Source organism: Falco peregrinus, chromosome 7 (assembly GCF_023634155.1).
Source record: "Falco peregrinus isolate bFalPer1 chromosome 7, bFalPer1.pri, whole genome shotgun sequence".
Taxonomy (NCBI): domain Eukaryota; kingdom Metazoa; phylum Chordata; class Aves; order Falconiformes; family Falconidae; genus Falco; species Falco peregrinus.
The window spans coordinates 29978429-30002738 of NC_073727.1; the positions used below are offsets into that span (position 1 = coordinate 29978429).

The following is a 24310-nucleotide window of genomic DNA, read 5'->3' on the forward strand; positions in this document are numbered from 1 at the left end:
TAAAAATATTTCACAAAATAAAAGGCTTTTTATTCACTTTTAAAGCACTCACTCTAGATTCTCAGTATCATTTTCAGCAAACAATTACTTCATGCACTTCGACATACACAGTAATTATGCTATTATAACTACTAACTGTGTTCCTTTGCTTTTCAACTCATTTGAAACTGAGGCACAGATCTTCAGTTATTTAGGTGTTCCTGATGATTTTAATAAGATACCAAAACCCTTTCAGGATCCAAGTTTTACAATTTCCTTTCAAAGTATTTAAGCTTGAAACAACTTTTCAAAGAAATATTTACCAAGCATTGACTCATTCTCTTAAAATAACCTGAAAACTCATCTGTTTTACAAGTCTGTGCAAAACACCCACCATCCCTGTGCAATACGCAATAAATGCTGATTGTCTACTATAAACTCATAAATCTTATTTTACTACGCCTATATAATAAAGCCTACTGTATAGGCTGATAGTACATATACATACCCAATACTAAAATGTACATGAAAGCATAGCAACATAAACACAAAGAATACCATAAACATCGCTACAGGAAGTATGCTGGTGAACTAAAGACTGCAACAAAAAAGCTCCTAGTTTAACGAGGTCTTGGTTCTACTCTGAAATGTCCTGTTCCTCTGATAAACTCTATGGATTATTGTGCATAACAATGTCTTCATACAGGAAGAAACCTGATTAAAACCAAAGCCAATTTACTTACTTTACTTCCTACTGCAAGGCAGACCTTCAGAAGAACAGGTTACCATTTGATGACTCTTAAATTCCTTTATTATAATAAGTATAACACAAAGGAATGAAAGAACTGAATTCTGTAGTTTACTTGTCTACCGAAGCTCTTACAAAGCACGTGTATTTCACGGTTTCTCAGCATTTTCCCTCTTACTCCCATATATTTAAAAATTAGTAGAACAAACAATAAAACTTAAAAAGGCATGGCCTACAAGAGATACTGATGAAACTGAAGGGGTTTAGCCCAGGGGAAAGCTAAATGAGGGAAGACACATCAAGTCTTCTAATATGTAACAGGAAGACAAGAGGGTGGTTAACATCCACAACTGTTAAGGACAAGCCAAATGACATCACCTACTAAACCAAAGATGACTCAGGTTGGACAGTTACAAACTGACCATAAAGTCCCCCAGAATCTCCTTCCAGAGCGCTCCAGTTCTCGCACAAGTCAAAAGGACCAGCAGTCCTGCCTCTTGAGCAGCACCAGCACCAGCCAGCCTGGCTACAGCTGATGCTTCTTTCTTCCCACCCTAACTGAAATTCTGGATTAGGTGTGAAGAAAACTTCCTAACAGTAAGGATAGTTATTATTTGTCTGATAGAATGTGCCATCTCTGCCATCAATTTTCTGACACCAAGTCTGGCAGAGAGCCATCTGATCTGCCACGGAGTATGAAGGGACAAGAGAACCTGTCAAAAGTCCATTTCCAACCCATTTTCTGTTTCATTTACCGCTAAGGCGGAATAATGTCCTCATTTTGACCACTAACTATAAGCTTTAAGCACCCTGATCGTTACGCCTTTGTCCCGTTTTTAAAGGGCTTTCCAAATTCACTAGGGACTTAACATAAATCGAAGACCAGTCAGCGACATCTGTTGCTCAAGACTGCTGTTTTCAACATCAAAGAGAACTTCTTTTGGCACGCACCGCCTCGTGCCCACGCTGTAATAACCAAAACCAGAGGAGCGGCAGGGCCAGACCCGAGCGCCGCGGGGCGGACACTGCCTCCCCGAACGCGGGGCCGGGTTAACCCTGCCCAGCGGCTCCAGCACGGCGCCCAGGGGCGGCAGGGCCCGGCCGGGCCGCTCACGGCCACCGCGGGCAGGGCACAGGCCCCGCCAGCCGCCCCCACCCCTCCCGCCGGGCGCAGCGGGGGCCGCGCCGCCAGGCCAGCGCGACCCCGAGGGCAAAGCCCCCCGCCCCCACCTCCGGCCAGGGGCCCCCGGGGGTCCCCTCACCTCCAGCTTGTGGTTGATCTGCGACACGGTCTGCGCCTTGTGGCAGAGCTGGGCGAAGCAGGAGCTGAGGCTGGTCATCTTCTGCCGCCCCTCGTAGGTGATGTCGGCCTGGTCGGGGTCGATCTCGCCCAGCAGCAGGTCCACGTCCACGAAGGCCTTGTCGAACTCCTTCTCCAGCACCTCCAGCCAGCGGAACATGGACACCCCGCCGCCCGCCGCCGAGGCCGAGCCGGCCGCTCCCCCGCCGCAGGCCGCGGCGCCCGGCCCGCAGGAACCGCCGCCCGCCGCCGACATGCTGCCGCCGCTGCCGCTGCCGCCGCCGCCGCCGCCGCCCCCTCCCCTCACACGGCCCAGCCCCCCGGGCAGGGCACGGCTGGCGCCCCCCGCCTCAGCCTCCGCCCCGCCTCAGCCGCGGCCCGCTCCCTGCGCGGCTCCCTCCCGCCCCGCAGGACAAGGCAGCGGCGGCAGCAACGGCAGCGGCGAGCCCAGCGCCGCTCCACCGGGGCAGCCACGCAGGGAAGCAAGAGCAGTGTGCCCGGCGCGCATGCGCGGCAGCGCTGACAGGCGGCTTCGGAGGCGGCGCGCTGTCGCCCGGCGGCCAGCGGCGCGCGGCTCGTGCTGCCTGCCACAAGTCCAAGCGGCGCCAGGCAGCAGCGGCCGAGCCCCGAACTCCCGATTGCGGCCGCCGCGCTTCACGGCCTGCCCCGCCAGGGGGCGCTGTGCGCCGGGCCGGGCCGTGAGGGGGTGCGAGAGGCCCCGCCCTCCCGCGGCGCTCGGCGCCGTCCCTCCTGCTGTGCCTCACGGAGCCGCCACGGGTGCGTGTCCAGGGAGCGTTATCGCCGGCCGGTGAGGCCACCGCTTGGCCTCCGCAGGCAGGGCCGAGGCGTGCGACCCGCCTCTTCCCCTCTGGCTGCCGGTGACGGCTCCTCCCGCCCTGCCCTCTCCAAAAAAGCCCCTCAGAAATGCCCGCGGCGCCTGGCGCGACCTGACCAGAGTTCCCCTACGAGGAACGTTCCGCGGGGCGTTAGGCGTTTCTCAACCTTTTCTCCACCTCAGCCTTGGCGCTGCGGCGCGCCGGCCGCCCTGGGGAAGCTGGCTGCTGGCTCTGAGGGGTCCCCGCCGGAGCCAGCCCGGGTCGGTGACCGGGTACCCGAAGGAGGCGCTTGGGCCTGGCAGCTGCCGTACAGCTCGCCCCTCACAGGCCCCGGCCCCGGGTCGTCCGTATCTCCCAGGAAAGCTCCGTATTTCAGGTTCAAGAGGCTGCAGTATCAATAGCTGGGTATATTACTTAAGTACTGTACGTGTTTCCCCCCTCCTGCGTGAGCAGGAGAGGAAAGAGAAGCCTTTGCTGCTGTGTGCACAAACATGAGCAGGTGCAAACCACACAGCGGGATTTGCAGTTACACGTTCATTGCTCGTGCACGACTTGCAAGTCGTGTATGAAAAGGAGCGCCCCAGGCACCTTTGTATCTCTAGAAGCACTGATGAATGCAGTTTATACCCATGTAAAAGATATTTGCATATTTTTTTTAGCTCATCCTGGTTCTGAAAATGCAATAAATTTCAGGGAATGAGCTATCTCTACACAGGTGCTTTCTCCAGGGTGCTGCAATTGATTCTGATGTTGATTTCAGTGCAAGTTTAATTAGCAGGTCTTGTGGAGATCTAGCACAGCTTGACTTCATTGCATCAAAGTTGTAATCCCACCTCAAAAGAGGAAAAAGATAATTTTAACACAGATCAGGACCCTAATCCTGCCTACAATGTGGCCCCACAAACTACCCTGCCAGCACAACAAGAAGGGAGGCACAGAGGCCCTCCAGTCAGCAGAGGAGTGGAGACCAAGAAAATGGTAAGCTACCAGGACCCCTGCACGCCCTGCCCTTGGCCTGTAGGGCATCCTGGGGTGTGTTTCTTCCCTTGCTCCACTCTGCATAAATAATTGATTGGGACACAGAGGGACAGAAAGATACCATTTTACAGCTCAATGGTTAGACCGCTTACCTGGAATGTGAAGAGGTATGTCAAAGCAGGAAAGAACTGTACTTCCATCAACTCTGCTTTCAGAAGAGCTGGATAAAAGCAAACTTCACCACTAACAGTAGATGCCATGTTTCCTCTTGGTTCTGCTATCATAGGCTTAACAAGAAGCCTACCGATTGTTATTACAAACCTGCTCTTTTGCCCTTCAAATTGCACTGTAATTGGAAGTAGGTAGTAATGAACTGGGCACCTAACAGGTTCTCTTACTGTTAAGCCCATCTGTGATGGAAACAAAATCTACAAACACCTTTGGATATAGCTACAGAAAAAAATCTGGCTTAGTAAATTGGTATATTCAGAATAGTAGCTGAGCAAAGGGTTTAAGTGTCTAAAGTCACCCAAGTGCTTCTGAGTGAGACCAGCATTTGTTTGACCTTCATTCTAATGTTCATTCTCCACATTCGTGTTGACTGTCTTTTTTACACAACAGGGTCTGACAGAAAATCAAAGTATTTGCTGTATCAAAAGCTAAACTATTATTATTGTTTAAATTAGTTCAGCCACACAATAAAATTGTTTCAGGACTATCAGTTTTTATGTTAGCTTTGGCTTTGATTCTGGTAGATATCACAATGGAGAGCTACCTACAGAATTACATTACATTCATTGCCCTTTTTTTAAAAGGAACAGTAATCTATCACTTAGCCAAACATTAGAATTTTCTGCTAATATACCTCTAGCATGTATTTGGACAGTAGTGCCTGCTTATCTTGAGAAGGAAGTTTCCCATAGTTACTACCTAACGTATCTATAGCAAATACTGCCTTTAAAACCCTTATACTTAATGTAATTGAAGTATGACTGCTTCTTTTTAAGGAATCACATATTATCAGGTTTTTAGTGTCCTTTTCCTTTAGCTTAGGGATTGGTCCAGCTCTGTCTTAAATTGTCTTTATCTACTGTGGTATTGGAGTTTTGTGGTCATTAGTTTTAATTCTTTCATCTCTTATCAGTGCTACTTTTGTTTTGCATTCCCTTACGTTTCACAAGTCAAACAAGGTTTTGTCTCTGCTTATTCCACTCAAAGATTAGCTTCTTAAATACAATTCTTTTAGAAGCCTACCTGCAGTGTAATATCAGTCTAATACTTGCTAGGCTATGGATAAAAGAAGGAATGCTATATATTAAGAAAGTCTGCAGTTCTGACACTGTATCTTAGTAAATGTAGTTATCATTAGGTACTATTTATCCCTCAGCACAAATACTGTGTAAAAGGGGGGTTGAAATTAAAAGCAGATATCACTAATATAAGGGTAAACACATGAATAATTTAATTATCTCAAAAGCATACTTGTAAATCCCCTAGAAAATTCTGATCAATTCCAGTTACCCTTGAAATGCCTGCCAAAAGTCCACAGACCACTGTAACTCTGTTCTGTAAGCAAGCTGTGCAGTAATTATGGAATTGAACCTAAGAAAGGTTAGTAGTTTTGCCCTTCAATTAGATAAAATCGATTTAAAGTAAAATGTAGTATATTCTACCCTGATAACATCAACAAAATAATTAACATTTAAAGAACAGCAGTAGTTTGAGTCAACTGGTCTAGCACTAAGAATCACTTCTACAGCCAGGAGACATTTATAACAATCAAATAGTTGCAGCAAGTTATATATCAAAAAGAATGTAAATTCGCTGAATAATTTTAATGTTAAAGGTACGTCACTGAAAGTTTCCTGATCTGCTCATCTGACCTTATCTATGGTGTGGTAGAGCTGATGTGGTAGCTAATCACCAGCTAATTTCTTCACATATAATTTATGCACATAACTTCAGTTCTTTTAGACAAGGTATAGAGAATGTGAGGTGTGTTGTGCTGCTATTAAGTACATTTGAGTACAAACAATACTTCATAAATTTAAACCTACATACTTGAACTGATTACTGGAGTACCTGATAAATTATCTGAAAACTTATTTTGTGCTTAAAGAGTGGATTACCTTAAACATGAGGAGGACACATTTTCATACAAAACAAAGCAAAGTAATACATAAATCAAAAGAAAAAAACTCAAAAACTTTGATCGACATCTCCATTGCTGTATATTTGGCATCTAGTGTCCATGCCAAGACTGGGAAAGTGTTGTATGAGATACTATACAAACCTAGCCTATGCAGAAAGAATTTACAATATAAACACATGTGTTTGCACGAGTGTCAGTTCACCTGGAAACTTCTGTAATTGCAGCTGCCCAGCTGTGCATGCCAGGCTGCAGTGTGTGCACATGTCAAGGCCATCTTCTGTGTAGTTAGCGCTGAAGCATCTTGAGTGGTTTGATTGCATGGGTGGTTGTACAGTCACAAGTGGGGACGCCAAAGGGCAAAAGAGGAAAACAAAAAAGAGTATCTTGCTGTATCAAATTATGGGAGAAAACTGAGATGATAAAACAAGATTTTCATGTTCTGAAAAAGGAGCTATAATAGAATGTGCCTTTCTGAAGCAAGTTAGAGGAAGATATCCATCTGCGCTGATACTTAAAGGAACATATATTTTCAGTTGTCATTACAGAAAATTTCTGCTAACAAAACTGAGACTTTTTAGTTTTTTACAGTAGGGGACTCCTGCCTTGAAGTCCTAGAGAGTTCATAGTTAGCTCCATTTTACAGTCCATGCAGTAAGTCCAACAATTCACTCACTACTGTTTTAAGGGACATTCACTCCTTATTGGTTTCTTCTTACACAAGACAACTTCCTGAATTCCTGACTTCTTCAGGCCAGCTTTTCTTTTTTACAGTGTTTATTGTGGTCTTATTCTCATGCTTTGTATGTGTACACTTATGCTTAACTTTACGTTTTGGATTTTTGTTTAATTTTTTAAAATGAATAAAACACATTCCAAAAACGTTCAGCTTTCATAGTGTGGAAGAATGAAACCCTCTTTTTGTGCACACAGTGGGTATGATTTAGAAAACTGCTGTTTCAGAGTCCTAAACTTGTTGAAACTGTGCCTCGCCGTTTGAAGAGTAGACAATTTGTGCAATTTAAGCTCCATTCTGGTTCCGTTGGATGTGCAGTCACTAGCAGGCTGCTCCTAAAGGCTAAAGACACAGGAAATGGAAGGGCCAGAACTAGATTGCTTCCCTTACAGGTCACAGTTGTTAACCACTGACCTGAAACACTTTTGTGTGTAAAAAGCCCTGGAAACAGAATTGTCATGGTTCCACTATTGATTGGATGATCCATCCCTGCCACTTAACTTTTAGGTGGTGGTGCACGAGGCGCAGTCTCACATAGGTCAATTACAGATCTTACGTAAATGTTCATATACAAAAGGCCTGTATGTTTAAATTCTAGGTTGAGAATGGATTCAGCCATCATATCTGCCCTCTTTGTTCCTTTTGGGACTAATTTGGAATATCATTACTAGGAAAACTGTCATTATACCATATCATAATCTGTGATTTCATGGGCACTGCTCTGTGTGGCTCAGTTATTAATGAAGAACAATTCTCCATCAAGTGGATGCCGTTAGCAACAATACTTCAAAAGCCAATTATAGCAGCACTAGTGGCATATGTGTATGTAAATATTTAAACTGACCTGCTTCACGTGGGTGCTGCTTATTTGTTGTTTGTGGAGTGCCTGCCCAAGATGTATCTGATCTTGCCTAGCACCCCTCACAGCACGATCATAAAACTGGCAATGACTAAAATTCCTTGCTATGTGAATTTTTGTTTCAGAAAGTTTCATTCCTTTCAACAGATTTCACTGTGCTAGTTCTTCTGGAATGCAAACATGCCAAGGACAGGCAAAATGTGAGAAATTCATAAAGGGTTATCACTTTCATCTCCTCTATGTAGCCAGCATGGAGGAAGAAAAGGAAACCTACCTTATTGTGTGGAGGAAAAGTCTGCTTTAAGTCATCCAGCAGCTGTTTCCATTGTACGAAGATGACCTTGCCTGGAGTTAGAAAACACATTCTCCACATACTATGAAAGCAGATGAAAAATATTTCCACAAAAATCTTGGCTTATGAAGAAGATTGAGACATCCTTTTCAGACAGGTCTCTTAACTGTTTTTGTGAAACTCTACCTGCAGTCTTATTTTGTATGAATAAACCAAAACATCACTTTTGATAAATTTATAATCTTTATATTAATTAGGTATTATTACTTTGCCTAGAATGCATCTACGTTGACATTCTTCATTCAGTGTAATACTCTGAGGCTCTTTGTTTAAGAAACATTTCTGTAAAGCAGTTCAGATTATTTCAAGATGATTAAGGGAAGCATAATGTTTTTAAAGACAGTATCATTATTGTTTCCCTCAGCAGACCAATCCGTTCTGGAGAGGAGTGCTTGATTGGAGGTAACCTTTGCAGCAGACAAATGCCATTTGTTGTCCCTATAAAAAAACAGTCCAAATCCAAGTTGAAAACCTCCAGCAAAAATAATTTTGAATTCACACTTAGTCAGTGGCAGGCACTTGATAGCATATGGCAGCTAAATATGCCAAGGATTCTTTAGAGCATACGCCATCACTTAGCAACTCCTAGTTGCCAAACTGCTTGTGCTTGTGACATCCCTCAGGGACCAAGTTCCTACCCATGCCCTCTGCAGACCCTAAGCTGATCCCTTCCTGCAATTTCTCATTTTCATAGACAAGGGACACCCTGACTATAAGAACTCAGTTTCTCTATGTCTTTTGTGATAAGACTGCATCTTCCCTTTTGTGGTCTGTGCCCTCATGTACGTTGCAAGGGATCCACCTTCACATTTGATGGGCTGTCTTGACTCAGACATTTCTAAACACTCCATAACTAGAGTTTTGCACATTCATTCTTCTAATTTTAATGTCACCTTACTTTTATGTGGTTTTCTAAATGTCATCTTAGGTTAAAAAATTATGTCTTGACATACATACTTGTGCTTTTCTCAATCCTCAGACTTTGGTGAAGAAATAACCAGTACTGTAGATGCTGAAATCTTGTGTGAGGCATGACTTGTACAAAAATATGATATTTTTATTATACTAACTGATATATTTGGGAAAAAAAACCCCAAACCAAACTTTACAGCCATTTTTGAGCCCTTCTTCAGATCTGAAATAAAACCAGCAACCTTGAAAGACCTTCTAACTTCCATTAACTCAAGCTTATGTTTTATGCAAATTTGTAGAATATATTTTACCACTTTGCCATGACACTCTGTAACCTGTGTCCATATTAAATGCCAACAACACAAAAGAGTCTGTCACGGACTCTGGGTTTAGCAGGTTTTAATTTTAAGTGTTTACCGTTGGTTAAAGCACATACCATGTAAAATCACAGAATCATGGGTTGGGTTAGAAGGGACCTTAAAGATCATCTAGTTCCAAGCCCCCTGCCATAGGCAGGGGCACCTTCCACCAGACCAGGTTGCTCACAGCCCCATCCAGCCTGGCCTGGAACACTGCCAGGGATGGGGCATCCACAGCTTCTCTGGGCAGCCTGTGCCTGTGCCTCACCACCCTCACAGTGAAGAATTCCTTCCTAATAGCAAATATAAATCTACCCTCTTTCAGCTTAAAGCCATTCCCCTTTGTCCTATCACTACCTGCTTTTGTAAAAAGTCTCTCTCCAGCTTTCTTGTAGGCCCCCTTTAGGTACTGGGAGGCTGCTGTAAGGTCTTCCCAGAGCCTTCTCTTCTCCAGGCTGAACAACCCCAGCTCTCTCAGTCTTTCTCATAGGGGAGTTACTCCAGCCCTCTGATCACATCTGTGGCCCTCCTCTGGACTCTCTAACTGGTCCATGTCCTTATGTTGTCCCTGGGACTTCTTGTGTGGGCAAGTTACAGGTACTATCATTCATTCTTTCTGACAGAGAAATGATGGAGGGGAATGTCATGCCATTAGTCCCGCACAGGAATCCCTATTGAAAGGCATGGAGGGTTTGCATAAAAAGTGCTGGCAGGAAATGGCCACCAGTGATTGCCATTCTTAACATCCCCCTGTGAAGCTATGCAACTCATAGGCAGCCGTGCTCCTTCCAAAACAGAGATCCTGGAATGTTTATTCAGCCTTTTTTTCTTTGTGCTCACATCTTCCCACTAGGTTTATGCACATACAGTCCTGCGACTCTTCATCAGTTCCACTTCCACCAGGTCTCCTAGAATCAATAAAAAACCTACAGGTCATAGTTTTGTGCAAAAGCAAAGGCATCAGACATGTCAGAATTTGTACAGAATAGGTTTTAACAGATCGTCTTTCATAGCTATCACTTGAAAATACCTAGCTGCTGAAAGCAGACATGTATCAGAAGTCAATGGATACATACTGTCATCTTGGTTAAGTCGTTGTTAATATCCCATAAATGAACTATTAATCCAGTAAGTTTCCCTTCATTAGTTTGAAAAGACCAAGGATATAAGTATTGCTCAAAAATGGAAAGAGCCAAGAATATTGCACCTTGCTGTGGCATTACCTTGTAACTACAGCTGTGAATTCTAACATCGGCTGAGTGACTTGTAATGTACAAAATAGGGAAGGATGCAAGATACGGCTCTTACTTAAAGGGATTCTCATACTGACTCTGCAGTACTCTAGAGCTCTAAACTTAAAACTGTAGGGTTTGCTCTGCATTTCTTTTGACCCTCCTTGAACAAAAAGCAGTTGCTTTTTGATGACATTTCTGAGGAACACAGATTTCTACATAAGGTCCTGAGCAGTATTATCTTAGTGACATTTAAACTCAGTGGAAAGAATGGATCAAAGACTGTTCCAGGGTGTGCTGAAATATACCACAGGTAGCTGTCAGTGTGCAGACAGGTTTACACTTTTGTCTGGGTACTTTGACTCTCTACTCTGGACACAAACCAGGTACCAAACACTAGATCAAGGTATGTTAAAATATTTGTTTTAAAGCACCATTGCTAATCCTGCTTACCCGCTCATTTTTGCTCAATTGATCATGATGGCATATGTCAGGCAGGATTTTTCTGCATAGCTTGTTGAACATGCCAATTTGACAGGCTGCTTTAGGGAACGGTTTCTGCTCTTGCTGTTTGGTTTAGCAGATGCTGAGTTGCAGTTCTTTACTCACAGTGTAGGGGATTAAGGAGACAGAAGCATCTCCAGGAGGCAATATGGCAATTGTCCAGTGTAAACCAGCTGCATCCATTAGGCAGTCCCATCAAGGACTGTCCCCAGTTCAGTTACCCATTTGTCAAATCGATTTGGCATCATCTTCTGCTTGGAAAAATAACTGGCCTAGTTCTACATTCAAGGAATAGGATTAGCTACCACTGAAGATATGACAGAGAGGATTGAAAGAAGCAGGTAACAGTGCAAAGCAGATAAGTATGATAAGATACAAAGGTTCCAGAAGTACACTGCTTTGTACATTGTAATTTACTGAGTACAAAGGAAAAAACAACATACAGGAAGTTCCCAAAATAATCAGAAGCCAAGAGAAGCACTAATAAGTAGAAAGAAAACTCTGAAGAGAACCTTAGGTCCTCCATCTGTTACAGAGTAAATAGGTGTTACTGATCACCTACTACATGATTTACACTAAATGCTTTCAAGCATTTCACATCTGTAATTTTCAAATACAAGAATAACTAAACTTTGATTTACGGGAATTACACAAACACAGGCAACTTAGACTTCTGTTCATTCTTTAAACAATGTGCACCAACCAGCAGCACTCAGCTGTACCACAGATACTCAGAAAGTGAATAGAACGTTTTAACTTTAAAATAATAGCTGTCTGAGTTTGGGGGTTTTTTGGAGGGGCTGAATAATTCAAGAAGAAGAGTGAAAAAGCTTCACTGTTGGCTGTAGTTGTGGTTTTACTGTTTCAAATACTGGGTCACAGAAGATACAAAGGTTTTACAGCCTGGCTATAAAACAGCTCTTTATCTTTTCTCCACTAATTCTTTGGTGTCACATTTAACAAAACTAGGAAACTGGAGATAATATGGATGTTTGCAGATTAGATGTCAGGTAATAAATAACACTAATTTCACATACCTACAAATGTAAAGGCACCTTATCACTGTTTAATTTTCTCACTCTTTGTAATGCCTGCCAACATTTTAACCCAGGCAAATTACGGTATTGTTTTTACTGTTTTTTCTCTGGGATAAAACACACACTCATAATATCCTTTTATCAGATTTCATGGTATAAAAGGACTTTGGTGCTTAATTCAAGCTGTACGTTGTTGCCGAAACAATTTCAGAGCTCCTGTTTTGGAAGATGTATTTATCTTACCTTTTAGTCTTCTTTTCTTTCCACAGTGGTCTAAGTACCACTTGCCCAAGAAGATGCAGCTGTGACCCTGCCCAGTCAGTGCAATGTTACAGAGCTACAGAAATCCCCAGAGAGATTCCTTTTACCACCAGGAGACTCTACATCAGTCACAGCAAAATTAAACGACTCCAGGTAGGAAAATATCCAGTAAAAATACTTTCTGTAGTGTGCTCTAGCTGAAAGCTGGGCTTCCCAGATGGTGGTGGCTTTCAGGTGAAGGGAGAATCTTATTCCACATTCTAAGAACTGTTGAAATGCTGCCAGATCTGCTTTTACTTTTACTTACTTTTTAATATGTAAATATATTTCTATAGTGTTTTCATTATCCTGCAGTCTCTGAGCACTAGTCCACACTGCCACAATGATATTTTGTATGCAACTCAAAAAATAGTAATTTACAACTAGGAGCCTTGTTGATTTGTTTTTTATGTGGTCAAATAATCACTGACTTCCAAGTAATTTTTTAACTTGTTAAAAGCTTTTTGCTACAATATAATACTTGTAAATGGAAAGGTTTTATGTAGCTAGAATCATTTCCCTAATGAATGAAATTGCAGTTCTTTTCCCCCTCTGGAATTGCAAGTGTCAGTTACAACTGCTATTAGAAATGCCAGAGGAAATAAGCCAGAATCTAAGGCAGAGTGTGAAATGTCTCTAAAAGCAATGCTCGGCCTATCTAATAACCCATGTAAATGATAGCAGCTTCTAACTGAAGCTGCCAGCTATTTGTGTTTTTGAAAAAGTTTATTCTGGGTTTCTTGAGACATCACTGGATCCCATTATTAAAAGCATGATCAGTTTATGCTCATTTTTCACTGCACTGTTGAATGGTGCTTCTGTTTCCTACCCTGAAATATGTGTATTTAATAAATTCAACTGCTATAGATAGACAGAAGGGAAATACAACCACTTGTATTGTACATGCTTGCTGTATATCAGTTTACTACAAATAATAAGAAATGCTTGATTCAAAAGAGATACATTTTCTCTTAAGTATGCTTGTCCTTTTACAAAGAATATAACTTGAACTGCTCTGAAATGCATCTTTGATTTTGCTCTCAGAGTTGAATGAAATAGGCTAGAAGGCAGCTTAGAGCTGGGATCTACCATCTAGGATACCTGTGACCTACTGAAAAATAGTAATTTTACAATTCAACTCTGAAGAGTTTAACCTCTTTTAGCTGCTACTAATATCTCTGGGTTTTTTGGTTTAGCTCCCATACCTACAAGAGTCAAAGTTCACTGGTGTGATTTAGTTGTATTGATGTACTCTAGTTAAACAAAAGATCTGTCAGATGAATTCTTTATTAGGAAATACATTTTCTGTTAAAAATTAATTCTTTATTAGGAAATACATTTTCTGTTAAAAACAAAAACAAAAACAAAAAACCCAAACACAACAAAAAAACCCACCACAATTATTTTCTTTCCAAGATAAGGAAGATGAACTATTTTTCCTTTCTTAGCGCTAGTTGCCCATACTTGTCAACAACTCTTCAGTTACTAACTAATAAAGAGGCCTTAGGTTCTGACTAGAGCAAAAGACAGGTATTATAAAGCATTTAAATGTTGGATATAAGTGAATGGAGTAGTAGAATAAATGTTTTATGACTTTCAGAACAAATGGTGTGTGAAACCATCTAAGGAGAGAGTTTTTTACTTTATACATTAATTCAGCTGAGCCATCAGTATGCCTTACTTCTACTACTGACTTTGCACTGAAAGGAAGTACTTTTATGCTATCTACCTGTAGTTATGTAGATTGTTTCCTTAACATTAGATTGTTGAATATATTTTTCACTTTTCTTTCCATGCAACAAGATATGCTTCTGAGGTCTTGACATCATAAATACATATGCTTAATTTTACACAGCTGAGCAATTCCATTGGTACATATCATAGCGCTTGTAGAAAAATGTTTTGATTTCTGCTGATAAAGTATGTCTGGAAGCGCTAAAAGAACTCTAGGGGATTTCGTTTTTTGGTTTTTGGTTTTTAAATTCCTTCATTTAGCTAATCTTAGAGAAAATAACGTATTTTCAAAAAGAAGTTGAATGGAAGCCTAGCCTTCCCACAGCTGACCTCCAAGAGACTTTTATACATAAGCATTCACATATACTATCATTTGGCAATCAGCTGCTTCAGAATAAGAAACAAATATTGCTTCAAACTGAACACCAATTACTTTTGGATATTATTGTGCATTAGTTAGTACTAAAATTGTAAGGAAATTAAAAAGAAAATATATGTTTGTATGCTAGGTACAATATGTTTTGAGGAAAACCAAGAAAAAAGTACATCTCTTTTATGTAGATCAACTTTTTATTTGACAGGGTTGATCATCAATGAAAACACTAGCTGGGATTTTTGCTTTTGGTATTTTTACAAACTGGAGACTTCCTAATAAAAAACTGGATTCATTTTAGCATATTTTTTCAATAATTTCTGCCTCTTTCATTGGAAGATCAACTACAACCTGTTTACTCTCACTTTAAGATTTGGTTTATTTTAACTATATTAATACATGGGATTTTATCTGCTAAAATAAAATTGTTTATCTGGCCCCCACAATCAGGTTTAAACAGACTGGTTTAAACAGACTGGTTTAAGAAACTGCTTATAACAAAACCCAAAACAAAAATTCTAAAAGAAAAAAAAGCCATAACAAAAGAAAATATTATTAAAATATCAGTATCTTAGATCAATTTTCAGAAGATCTACTTTTTAAAAACTGTATTAGTATCACTTTACAGTCAGTTCAGTTAGAGAATAAAACGTCGCTTCATAGCAAAAAGAGAGCTGATAGGCTTTCAAATCTGTCTTGATCCACATTAAAAAGACTGGGTGGTTTGTAACAGCATGGATAAATGTTTAAGTCTCAAAACAGCATAGTGACAAAGCCTAGAAAAGCATACGAAATAGGTGGAAAATAGAGGCCTAACCATTACAGAATGAATGTCTGTACATTGACCTTCATGTAGCTCTCTGTCACTTAATAAAATGAAAACTAAGTCTCTTAGAGACATACAGCAATCAACTGAGGAAAAGCAGGAAATAGTGCTCTTGAACTTAGAAGAGAAAATGTGTTGAACTTATGAAGGTTCTCAGGAACATCTGAGCTGAGACAAAAGCAAATGTTTTAGAAGTGTTGAGGTGAAGGAGAAGGTAGGTTTGTTCGCCTTTAGCAGAGCTGGACTTGATGATCTTTATGGATACCTCCCAGCTTGAGATATTTTAAGATTCTAAGTTTCACATTTGTCTCAATTTCATTAAGACTGTTTTGTCATTTACATACGACTATGCTTTTCTGCTGTTGAGCAATGCAGTTCATTCTTTTGGGACTTCTCACAATAAAGATTTGCAAGATTAGACTCCTAATCATGACCAAAACTGGACATGCAATTCTTTAATTTTTACATAGCAATAGAGGTATATGTTACAAAATTGCATTTATAGAAAAAAAATAGAAAATGGACAACTTTGTTATTTACTGTTGAGAATGTAAGCTTTTTTATGGAAGTACATTCCCTCATTGAACTTAAGTGTAATTGTGGGAGAAACCTGCATCAGTAGAGGTTCCACACCTATACTTTCTCACTAACTGCATCAAATCTTGCAATGCTTGGAAATTACTTTACAAGACAGAATAAATGTAATCAGAAGGTAGTAACAACTAAGGATACCAAAGCAAAATGAAATCTGACGACTCTTTCACAGCTGTGTGAGCTGTAATTGTAACAGAAGTTAAAATGCAGAGTTTGTAGCTAAGGTACAGAGATACAACCTAAAACTATGCAAGAGTTGGATAAATGAAGCTGGAAGGAATCTTTTGACAATCACCTTTATAAGCTGATTTCACCTACACAAGTATGACAGCCAAATGTATTCAATCAGGATCACAGAACAAAATTACTACCCAGTATCTGTGCTGCAAAAGAACTTGTACCACCTTTTGTGTAGACTCCTGACTGATGAGGGGTTATGCTGTAGAACATGCTTTATAGCTACTCTCAATGAGAGTAAAATGTGCTGGTAGCTACTAAGCCCTGGGGGAAACAGCATGAAGAGTAGAGGGTTAATTTAACATCTCTTACTGAGATGGTACCCCTGAGACCACCCTGTAGTGAGATATTTATTGGACGTAGGAAGGGAAAATGGATGAGGACACTCCTTCCAATTTCTCCCATGCAGAACACCTGATCATCTTGCTCTAAGCTTTCTCAGATTCCCTTATAGATGAATTTTCAAAAATCAAGCACCTAGGTCAATGGGCAGCATCTCCAATAATTTCAGAAAACTACTGTTTAAGCAATTGGTGTGCTCAGAGAACTCCTGGGTTCACCCTCATTGCATGCTTCCAAATATCTCAGCGTGGAGGAATCTGCCAGATTCAATTAAGTTTGCTTCTTAACTTTGGACACAAGATGGCAAGCTTTGTAAACAAGCAGGTTCCAACAGAGCAGAAAAATAATTAAGCAATTAGTATGCCTCTGTATGTTATAGTCACAGTCAACATCCAAGTTCCATTTACCACTGCAAAACATGTTTTATTACCAACTAACAAAACCTAAGTTCCTGTAAAGCAATCTGTTCCACAGAAGTGATTTTCAGACCAAGCTGATCTGACACTATTGGTTTGGTCATCTTAATATGTGAGGTTTTTACTTTACAGAAAAGGAGAGATAGTGGGCGGAGAGAAGAAATACAAGCATTGGATTTTAGTTTCCTGCCAAAACTTTATAGTAGGGAGAGGTGATGATATCCATGTGTACTTCCTCTGGGGAATATACGCTACAGTGACAATACTGCTGATATATGGAAATGACTGTATGGTGAACTCAAAACTGCTCCAGAAAGCTCCATTGAGTGCAGTGAACGTTAACAACCATATACTCTCTGCAAAGATTTCTGCCACTGGTGATATTAGCTCTCCATTTTATATAGGCTATCCACCAGGCAGAAATAAAAGGAATATTCCTTCTTCAAACATGTGTTTGCTCAAAACCAGACACAGTATGGACTTAAACAACAAAATTCTAGAAAAGTGAATACTGGCAACTCACAGGTACCTATAGTAACACCTCTATTGTTACCGTTTCCCTTAGTTTCTAATTCTAAACATACAGTTTTTCAATACGTACTAGCATCCAGGAGTAGTAACCAGTGAGGAGATCCATAAATAGATGGTGTACTATCATATGATTTTTTTTTTTTTCTCTTTAAGATTACTGACTTCAGGAGAATGTCAGCCCTCGAAGAACTGGTCCTGTCATGCAGTGGCACAGAATCAATAGAAAACAACACTTTCAAAACTCTGAGCATGTTGAAGTCCCTGGAACTCTACAAAAACCAGCTAAAGCAAATACCCACCTTCCTCCCATCTGGCCTTGAAATTTTAAAACTCGCTGATAACTCCATCAACACTCTGCATGCATCTGATTTTGAAGGTTTAATGAAACTAAGGGTGCTTGATATTCGGAACAACTTGATTGTGAGTCTGCCTCCGAGTGCATTTTCCTCCCTTTGCAATTTACAAAGTCTGATTCTTGATGGTAACAACATGGAATCTGTGTCTGCACAATTTAAGCTTCCTAGGCTGAAGTATCTGAGCATGGCTGATAATAAACTGAACTCGTTTCCAACCAACTTCTTTGCATCTTTCCAAAATCTACAGTTTCTCAGTTTAAGGGGCAACTTTCTGACAAAAGTGCCTCTTGACCTACCTAAATCCCTGCTGTCACTAAAATTAGAGAAAAACCAACTTAAAACAATAAGACTTCGAGACATGAAACACCTAGAAAATCTGTCTGAGTTCTTCCTGTCAGAAAATCAGCTAATATCAATAGATGGTGCTCAGCTTCTTCCTAATTTAACAACACTGGAGCTCTCCAAGAACCAGCTCCATGCTATGCCACTCAGGCTGCCCAGCAGACTGCAGAAACTTGACTGCAGCAATAACCTGATTCAAAAGGTGACAGCGCAGGACTTCCAAGGACTACAAGACCTCAAGCACTTGTTTCTTGACAACAATGCTGTTAGAATGTTTGAGGCAGGAGCTCTTCAGCAGTGTGCGCAGCTTTCAAATCTGGCGCTGGAACAGAACCTCCTCATTTCTATTCCGCTGAGGCAAGTAAATCTGAAGAAGCTGGTTCTCAGGTGTCACCTCCCCTTCCTTACATTATGAGAATGAGGGCCAAACTGGGAAAAAACCCCACCTGTATTATGACCCAGTCATGGTAGAAGTCTATCCATACCATAAACCCATTGCCATAACTGATGCTAATTAGCACTCTTGTTAGCAGTCTCAGCATAGAAGTAGAGTTGTTTTCATTACATCTGTGGCTCCCAGTGATTCTACTCATTTCACATCTCTCCTTGCCAGTGAGACTTTGTTTAATTAGCACACGCATAAGAGGAACCTGCTAGGAGAATATAACAGAATTATTACAGAGAAGTTATACTGCTGCTTAGATTTATCTTCCCCCATAACACAAAATTAATAGAGCATTCAATAAAAAGGAAAGACAGCTATTTTAAAGCTGATGTTTCTACCAACCCACACTGAGTTTATTATTGTTAAAATATTAGGATTTCAGGAAATGAGTCTGGTCAAAAATAATATGCTTTTTTCAGTGGATATTAGTATTCCCAACTTCATTAAATTCACACATTACAAAGTATTTGGAATGCATATGAGCTCTCCAGCTTCAGGCTATAAGCAAAATTCCAGTCAAAGGAGCGCAGAAGAAACATCCCATGGGCACACTGATGCCCTGCATACAGGTTCTCTTGCATTTATCTGAGTGTTGGTCCTGGCCATTATCAGAGATGGCATATTAAGCCAAATGAAGGCTGGTCTGATATAAAGTGGCAATTTTTTTATTTCAAAAAGCTGTGCAATAAGACGGCATAAAAATAGCAAAGTAATTCCATTAACATCAACTTCTTTAACACAACCGCACTATTAAATTTTATTTTTATGGCTTGTGGACAGGTTTAACTAGCCCAAATAAATAATGCAGTAAAATTTCAATTCATTTACCATCAGGTCCTTTAGCATTTGAATCTATTTGGCAGCAGCTTTATAATCAGAAAGTGATTTAGTGGTGTATAAATATTTGATTTAAGTCTAGCTTGACAGGAATGTTTAATGCTTTCTAGTTACTTTAGTATTGTCTAATCCATCTTATTTTACAACCTTCGCAGTCAAGAGAATTAACAGGAAGGTGCTCTCTATTAGCCTTTAAACAGTACAGCTTTTAAAGGAGATATTGGGGACTTTTATTTTCAACTCAACAATGAATACAGATTTCAAGGGGAGGCTCTAAACATAAAAGAGGGGGAAAATGACAAGGTGTAAAATTTATGTACCTAATTGTCTGATGATCACCAGGTACAGATGGATATACAGAAATAGAAGTGTTATTTCTGACAGTTATCCGAGAACTCGGCCACCAGTGTCAAAGGTTAAAAAATATAGTTAACATGCCACAGTTATTTGGCAGGAATGAGGAGAAAGAAAGCCTCTTTTGGTTTTGGGTTTGTTTGGGGCTTTTTTCTGAGAATAATCCACAAATCCAAGTATTTTCAGGACTTGTAAATAAGAGCCTATATACTCCATAAAATCTTGCAGGGAAGAGTCTGATGATACTCCCTGGAGTGGCAGCAGCACAGTATGGCTGCCATGGTCAGCTCCCATGTGAGCACGGCTTCTCTGCCAGCAGCAGGATCACTTACCACATACTCCAGTGCCATTATTTTCTCAAGATTAACACAGCCTGAAGTAAAAAAATACAGCCATAAAGCCTGAGACTAACATTAGTACAGTACGACTCTTCACAGGTTGAAGGACTTGCTTTTACAAGCCTTTAGACTGTAATCACTCTGGATAAACATCTCAGGTGATACCCTACTGCCTTTGACATTGGTGGCACTAGGGCTTTACCCCAGAGCACCCTTCTGACATTACAGTGTCATATTGGGCAAGTATAATCATCGCCCATGGTTAGGTTTCAAAACAGACTTATTGCAATCACAAGCATTTGATAAGATCAGATTTTGTGACGTGACTCTCCATATCAATGTGAATTTTTTATCTCCCCCAGGAAATACAGCACAATACAGAAGTGCCCTACTCTTGAAATAGTCCCACTAAGTTGTAAGATTTACATAAATATGGCAACCACCTTTCAGCCTAGTAAGTCAAACTCAGTTTCATGAAAAAAGCTGGTGAGGGTCACAATGTACCATTTTTGTAATTTTCAGAGGCATCATATATGATTACATTGAGATAAACTATCACATCAGTCTTTACCAGTTGTGGCATACTGCTGTTTTTTTAAAAATAGCTCTTGATAGTATTATTTATAGTTTCCCTGAGAGTTTCAGTAAAAAAGTTTCCTTTAAATCTCTTACCATAACTCTTTAATTTCATCACCTTGCATACTACTATAGTAAAATGATTTTTAAGGTACTTTCAAATTAATTTTATTAAAAATATTCCATGGCAATTAACTGGCTTTTCTGTTAAGCACTTGTCACTAACTATCACAGGAGGAAATTAGAAGATCATAAATGAGCAAGACTTTTGAAATAACTGTCTTATCATACAGATTTGTAAGATGAATGAAAATAAGAATGATACTGACCAGTCTAATATATCCAGAAGTTATCAGCTTTTTTTTTCTTTTAAATGTAACCAGTTCTAATTCTCTATAGTACTATTTAAAAAGATGATCAAAAAGCACTTCTATTTTCCCTGCTGCTTATTCTTAAACAGGGTATGACCAGACAGACTACTTCTGTGATGATTAATGTTTGAATCTGATGGGAGCAGGAAAACAAAACGGAAGAAAAATTCTAGTTTTTTATGAACTGAAAAACCTTTTTAAACAAATCACATATAGAAGTACTTGAAGGAGCAGTGTTTCCATGCTTTTCTAAACTTTTGATCTTTCATGGTGCTGTAATTTGGTCATTGGCATACTTATGGCACTGGAGAGTACAAAATGCATTTTTAAGCTTGACACTCAATTGAACATATAACTTTCTTCATAGTACAATACAGTAGGACTGCTGTTTAGTTCAGTCGCACAAACACAGTCAGTACGTGTCAGAACTGTAATTATTTGGGAAAACAGTTTTAAGGGTGCATAGACAGTATTCCTATAATTTTTTTTAAAAAAATACATGGACACTTCAGAACCACATCTTTTTTGCAGAAGATTGCATTTTTTTGTAAGTGCTAGTTTTATTTTAATATGTCAGAAGTGCCTGGGCAAATACTTGCCATCAAATACCACTTACACAAACTGAATCAAGATGATGAACATAACACCTTGTGTGTATTTTTATTTTTATTCAGACTTCCAGATACCCTTGCTAGATTGGATCTAAAGGGAAATGACATAGAGGATGTTGGAGAACAAGAGCTGAAGGACTTGAAACAGCTTCAAGTTTTAAATTTACGGAATAACAAGATATCTGCCTTGGATCGCAAAGTCTTAGAGTATTTACCTCGTCTTCGTCATCTGTATTTAGATGGAAACCCTTGGAACTGCACCTGTGACCTTCTCAGAACGAGAAGAGCACTGGTGGCCAAAGGAACGGATGTCAGGGGAGGGCAGTGCGCAGCACCAGCAGAAAGCCGAGGAGAAAGTTGGATGTCTTCCAAAAAGATTCTGCAGCAATGTGAAGAGAATTTGTCTTCCATGGAACAAGGCAAAGAGGACAGAAAGAAAATGAAACCCAGTGAGGCCTCCAGTGTTGCAGTAAACACAGATGATGATTACTATGATTATGAACTAGATTAACCCCATGGTTAATCTGTGGGGAACCTTAACATTGCTGCCCACTATCACCAGCATCTCTACTGACAGCCAGCCTGCTGGTCTGGTATTAGCTTTTCCTTGTTAATTTGTACTATACGAGGTAATAGCTGGTAACAGAAGGGCTATAGTAAGGATACCATTGTAAACTGAAAACCGTAAAAAAATAGTTTTTTAAAAATGCCATTAGCATTATGTAGTTTGAGGGATGTGAGAATACAAATACTACCTCTTAGAAAAGCAGTCTGTAACTCTGTATGGACCTTTTTATAGTAGAACATTCTTATAATCGCATTAAAAAACCCCATAAATAAAATCTTGCAATACTGCAAGACACTATTACTAGGAGTCTGACATTCAACACATTTAAACTTACAGTTCTGGAGTTTGAGATGGAGAGTTACACTGATGTGGGCAATTTCTCAGGATTGCTCGGAAATTCTTGCTTTTGAGAACTGAATTTCAGTTTTCCTGAAATATTTGCCTAGACATTTGCTCCAGGCAAAACACAGAAGACTCATCTTCGTCACAGCAAATGCAACAAACAGAAGAATCAGTGTCATGGTTAATGAGATTTAATACTAGTTTCAAAGTTAAATAACAGTGAGGAATGAAAACATTGGGGGCAACTTGAGCCGATTCTGTTGTTGTAAAGAGAAGGGAGATTCTCAGGAAATAGATCTATGCCTCTGACAAATATTTGGATAAGATCAAGTGAGATGAACTCTTTGGAAGAGTCTATTGGAAGAGCTGAATAGCTAATTGACTACAATATACCTCAAGATGCTGTGTGTATACTTTTGGATTAGGTGTACTTCCCATGGGAGTGCACACTGCAAATGCCTCCCTTCACTGGCAGGAACCTTCCAGACCTCTGCACGCAAAAAAAAAAAGGACTTTATGGTATATACATCAACTCTGATGTATGTACAGATTTTATCAAGCAGTTCCCAAAGTGCCTGAAAACTAAACAAAATTGCATTACTGAGACCACTAAACCCAGTGATCTACAAACAGTAATCTAAGGGGTTTCCTGGCAGTTCATAATCTCAGCTGATAACTGAGGAGTAACACCAGCAAATTGCTTTTCAAAGCAAACAGTTTCTATTATTCTTTATCTTCTGTTGGCATTCAGGAACCGAGTGATCACTCACCTTCGCAGAGGCTGTTCTGTCAGGTGTCAGAACGCAGCTATTTGGTTATGTTGCCTATGCAAATGCAATTGACGCTTGGGTTTCTTAGGCACCCAACACGTTAAGCTATACAACTGGACTAAAAGACCAAAGTTCATTTTTCTTCACAAATTAACTTTTTAGTGTATCACCAGCCACTCGGATATTGGTAGCTTAAGACTTAGGTGGCACAGCACAAGCCTTCCTCATGGTTTGTCTCTCGGTGTTTTTGCTGGCTAATGTTGGTCTGTATTACAAGTCTGGGAAGTAGTTGTTTTTATGAACAAGAAAAACAGAATTTTAAATATTGGCGGATTCTTTTAATGAGAGTGCTTTAAATACCTCCCTCCCTTTGTCTTTTCAGCCCACCCATCGGTCTGACGGCACAGGGCTGGCTTGTTAGCTCTATCTTGTGCCAGCAGTGGGGTTCGTCCCTTCGGATTCGGGGGCCGGTACACGCCGAGGCAGCACACCCTGCAGCTTCCGTGGGCACCGGGGAGATGGGGCGCGCGCCCCCGAGCCTCACCGGCCCGGCCGCCCGGGGCCCTCCCGCGGGCCGCGGGGCCTGCAGGGTGGCACGTGCCGGTTTCACTGACCGCCGTGAGGCCCGGCTGCCCTGCGGCGTTCCCCTTTCCCCCGCCCCGTCCCAAACGCCAGCGCGAACGAGGCCCCACGGCCGCCAAGAAGGCCCTCCGAGGGTCCTAAGGCGAGCCCGAGGCCGAGCCCAGGCCGCGGCCCGGCCCCGCTGGGAAGCCCGCACGGAAGAGCTGGGAGGGCCGGCGCGCAGCAACGAGCACCCCCACCCCCGCGTCACGCTGCACCCGCGGCCCCGGTCACCCCCGCGCCTTCCCCGCCCCCGGGCACAGGTGGGGTCGGTGCCAGCGACGGCCGCCAGGGGGCGCGGCTCCGGCCCGAGACCCCGCCCACTCCTGAGGGGCGGGGCGGCCGCGCCCCGCCCCCGGGCCGTTCCCAGCCATCCCTCCCTCCCCCGCCCCGCCCCGTCCCGTCCCTCAGGGCCACGTCATTCGCTCTCCGTGGCCGGAAGTGA

At 41.3% G+C, this 24310-nt stretch overlaps 2 protein-coding genes across 4 annotated transcripts in view; one reads left to right on the forward strand and one right to left on the reverse strand.

Moving 5' to 3' along the window:
- GOPC (golgi associated PDZ and coiled-coil motif containing) overlaps window positions 1-2335 on the reverse strand; it is a 28019-nt gene extending 25684 nt beyond the window's left edge. Inside the window, exon 1 of one of the 3 annotated variants that reach the window (XM_013294973.3) lies at window positions 1990-2335. In XM_013294973.3, coding sequence (XP_013150427.2) covers window positions 1990-2283 — 294 coding nt within the window. In that variant the 5' untranslated portion in view covers window positions 2284-2335. The remainder of the gene's footprint in view (window positions 1-1989) is intronic. The other 2 variants (XM_055810133.1, XM_055810134.1) reach the window with 2 other exon arrangements.
- Window positions 2336-12209: 9874 nt separating this feature from the next.
- On the forward strand, window positions 12210-22488 carry LOC101924988 (nephrocan-like). The gene is made up of 3 exons (XM_027779249.2): window positions 12210-12395; window positions 17488-18389; window positions 21628-22488. Exons 1-3 carry the CDS (start codon window positions 12210-12212, stop codon window positions 22073-22075), a joined length of 1536 nt encoding a protein of 511 aa, XP_027635050.1. The 3' UTR covers window positions 22076-22488.
- The last annotated feature ends 1822 nt before the right edge of the window (window positions 22489-24310 follow it).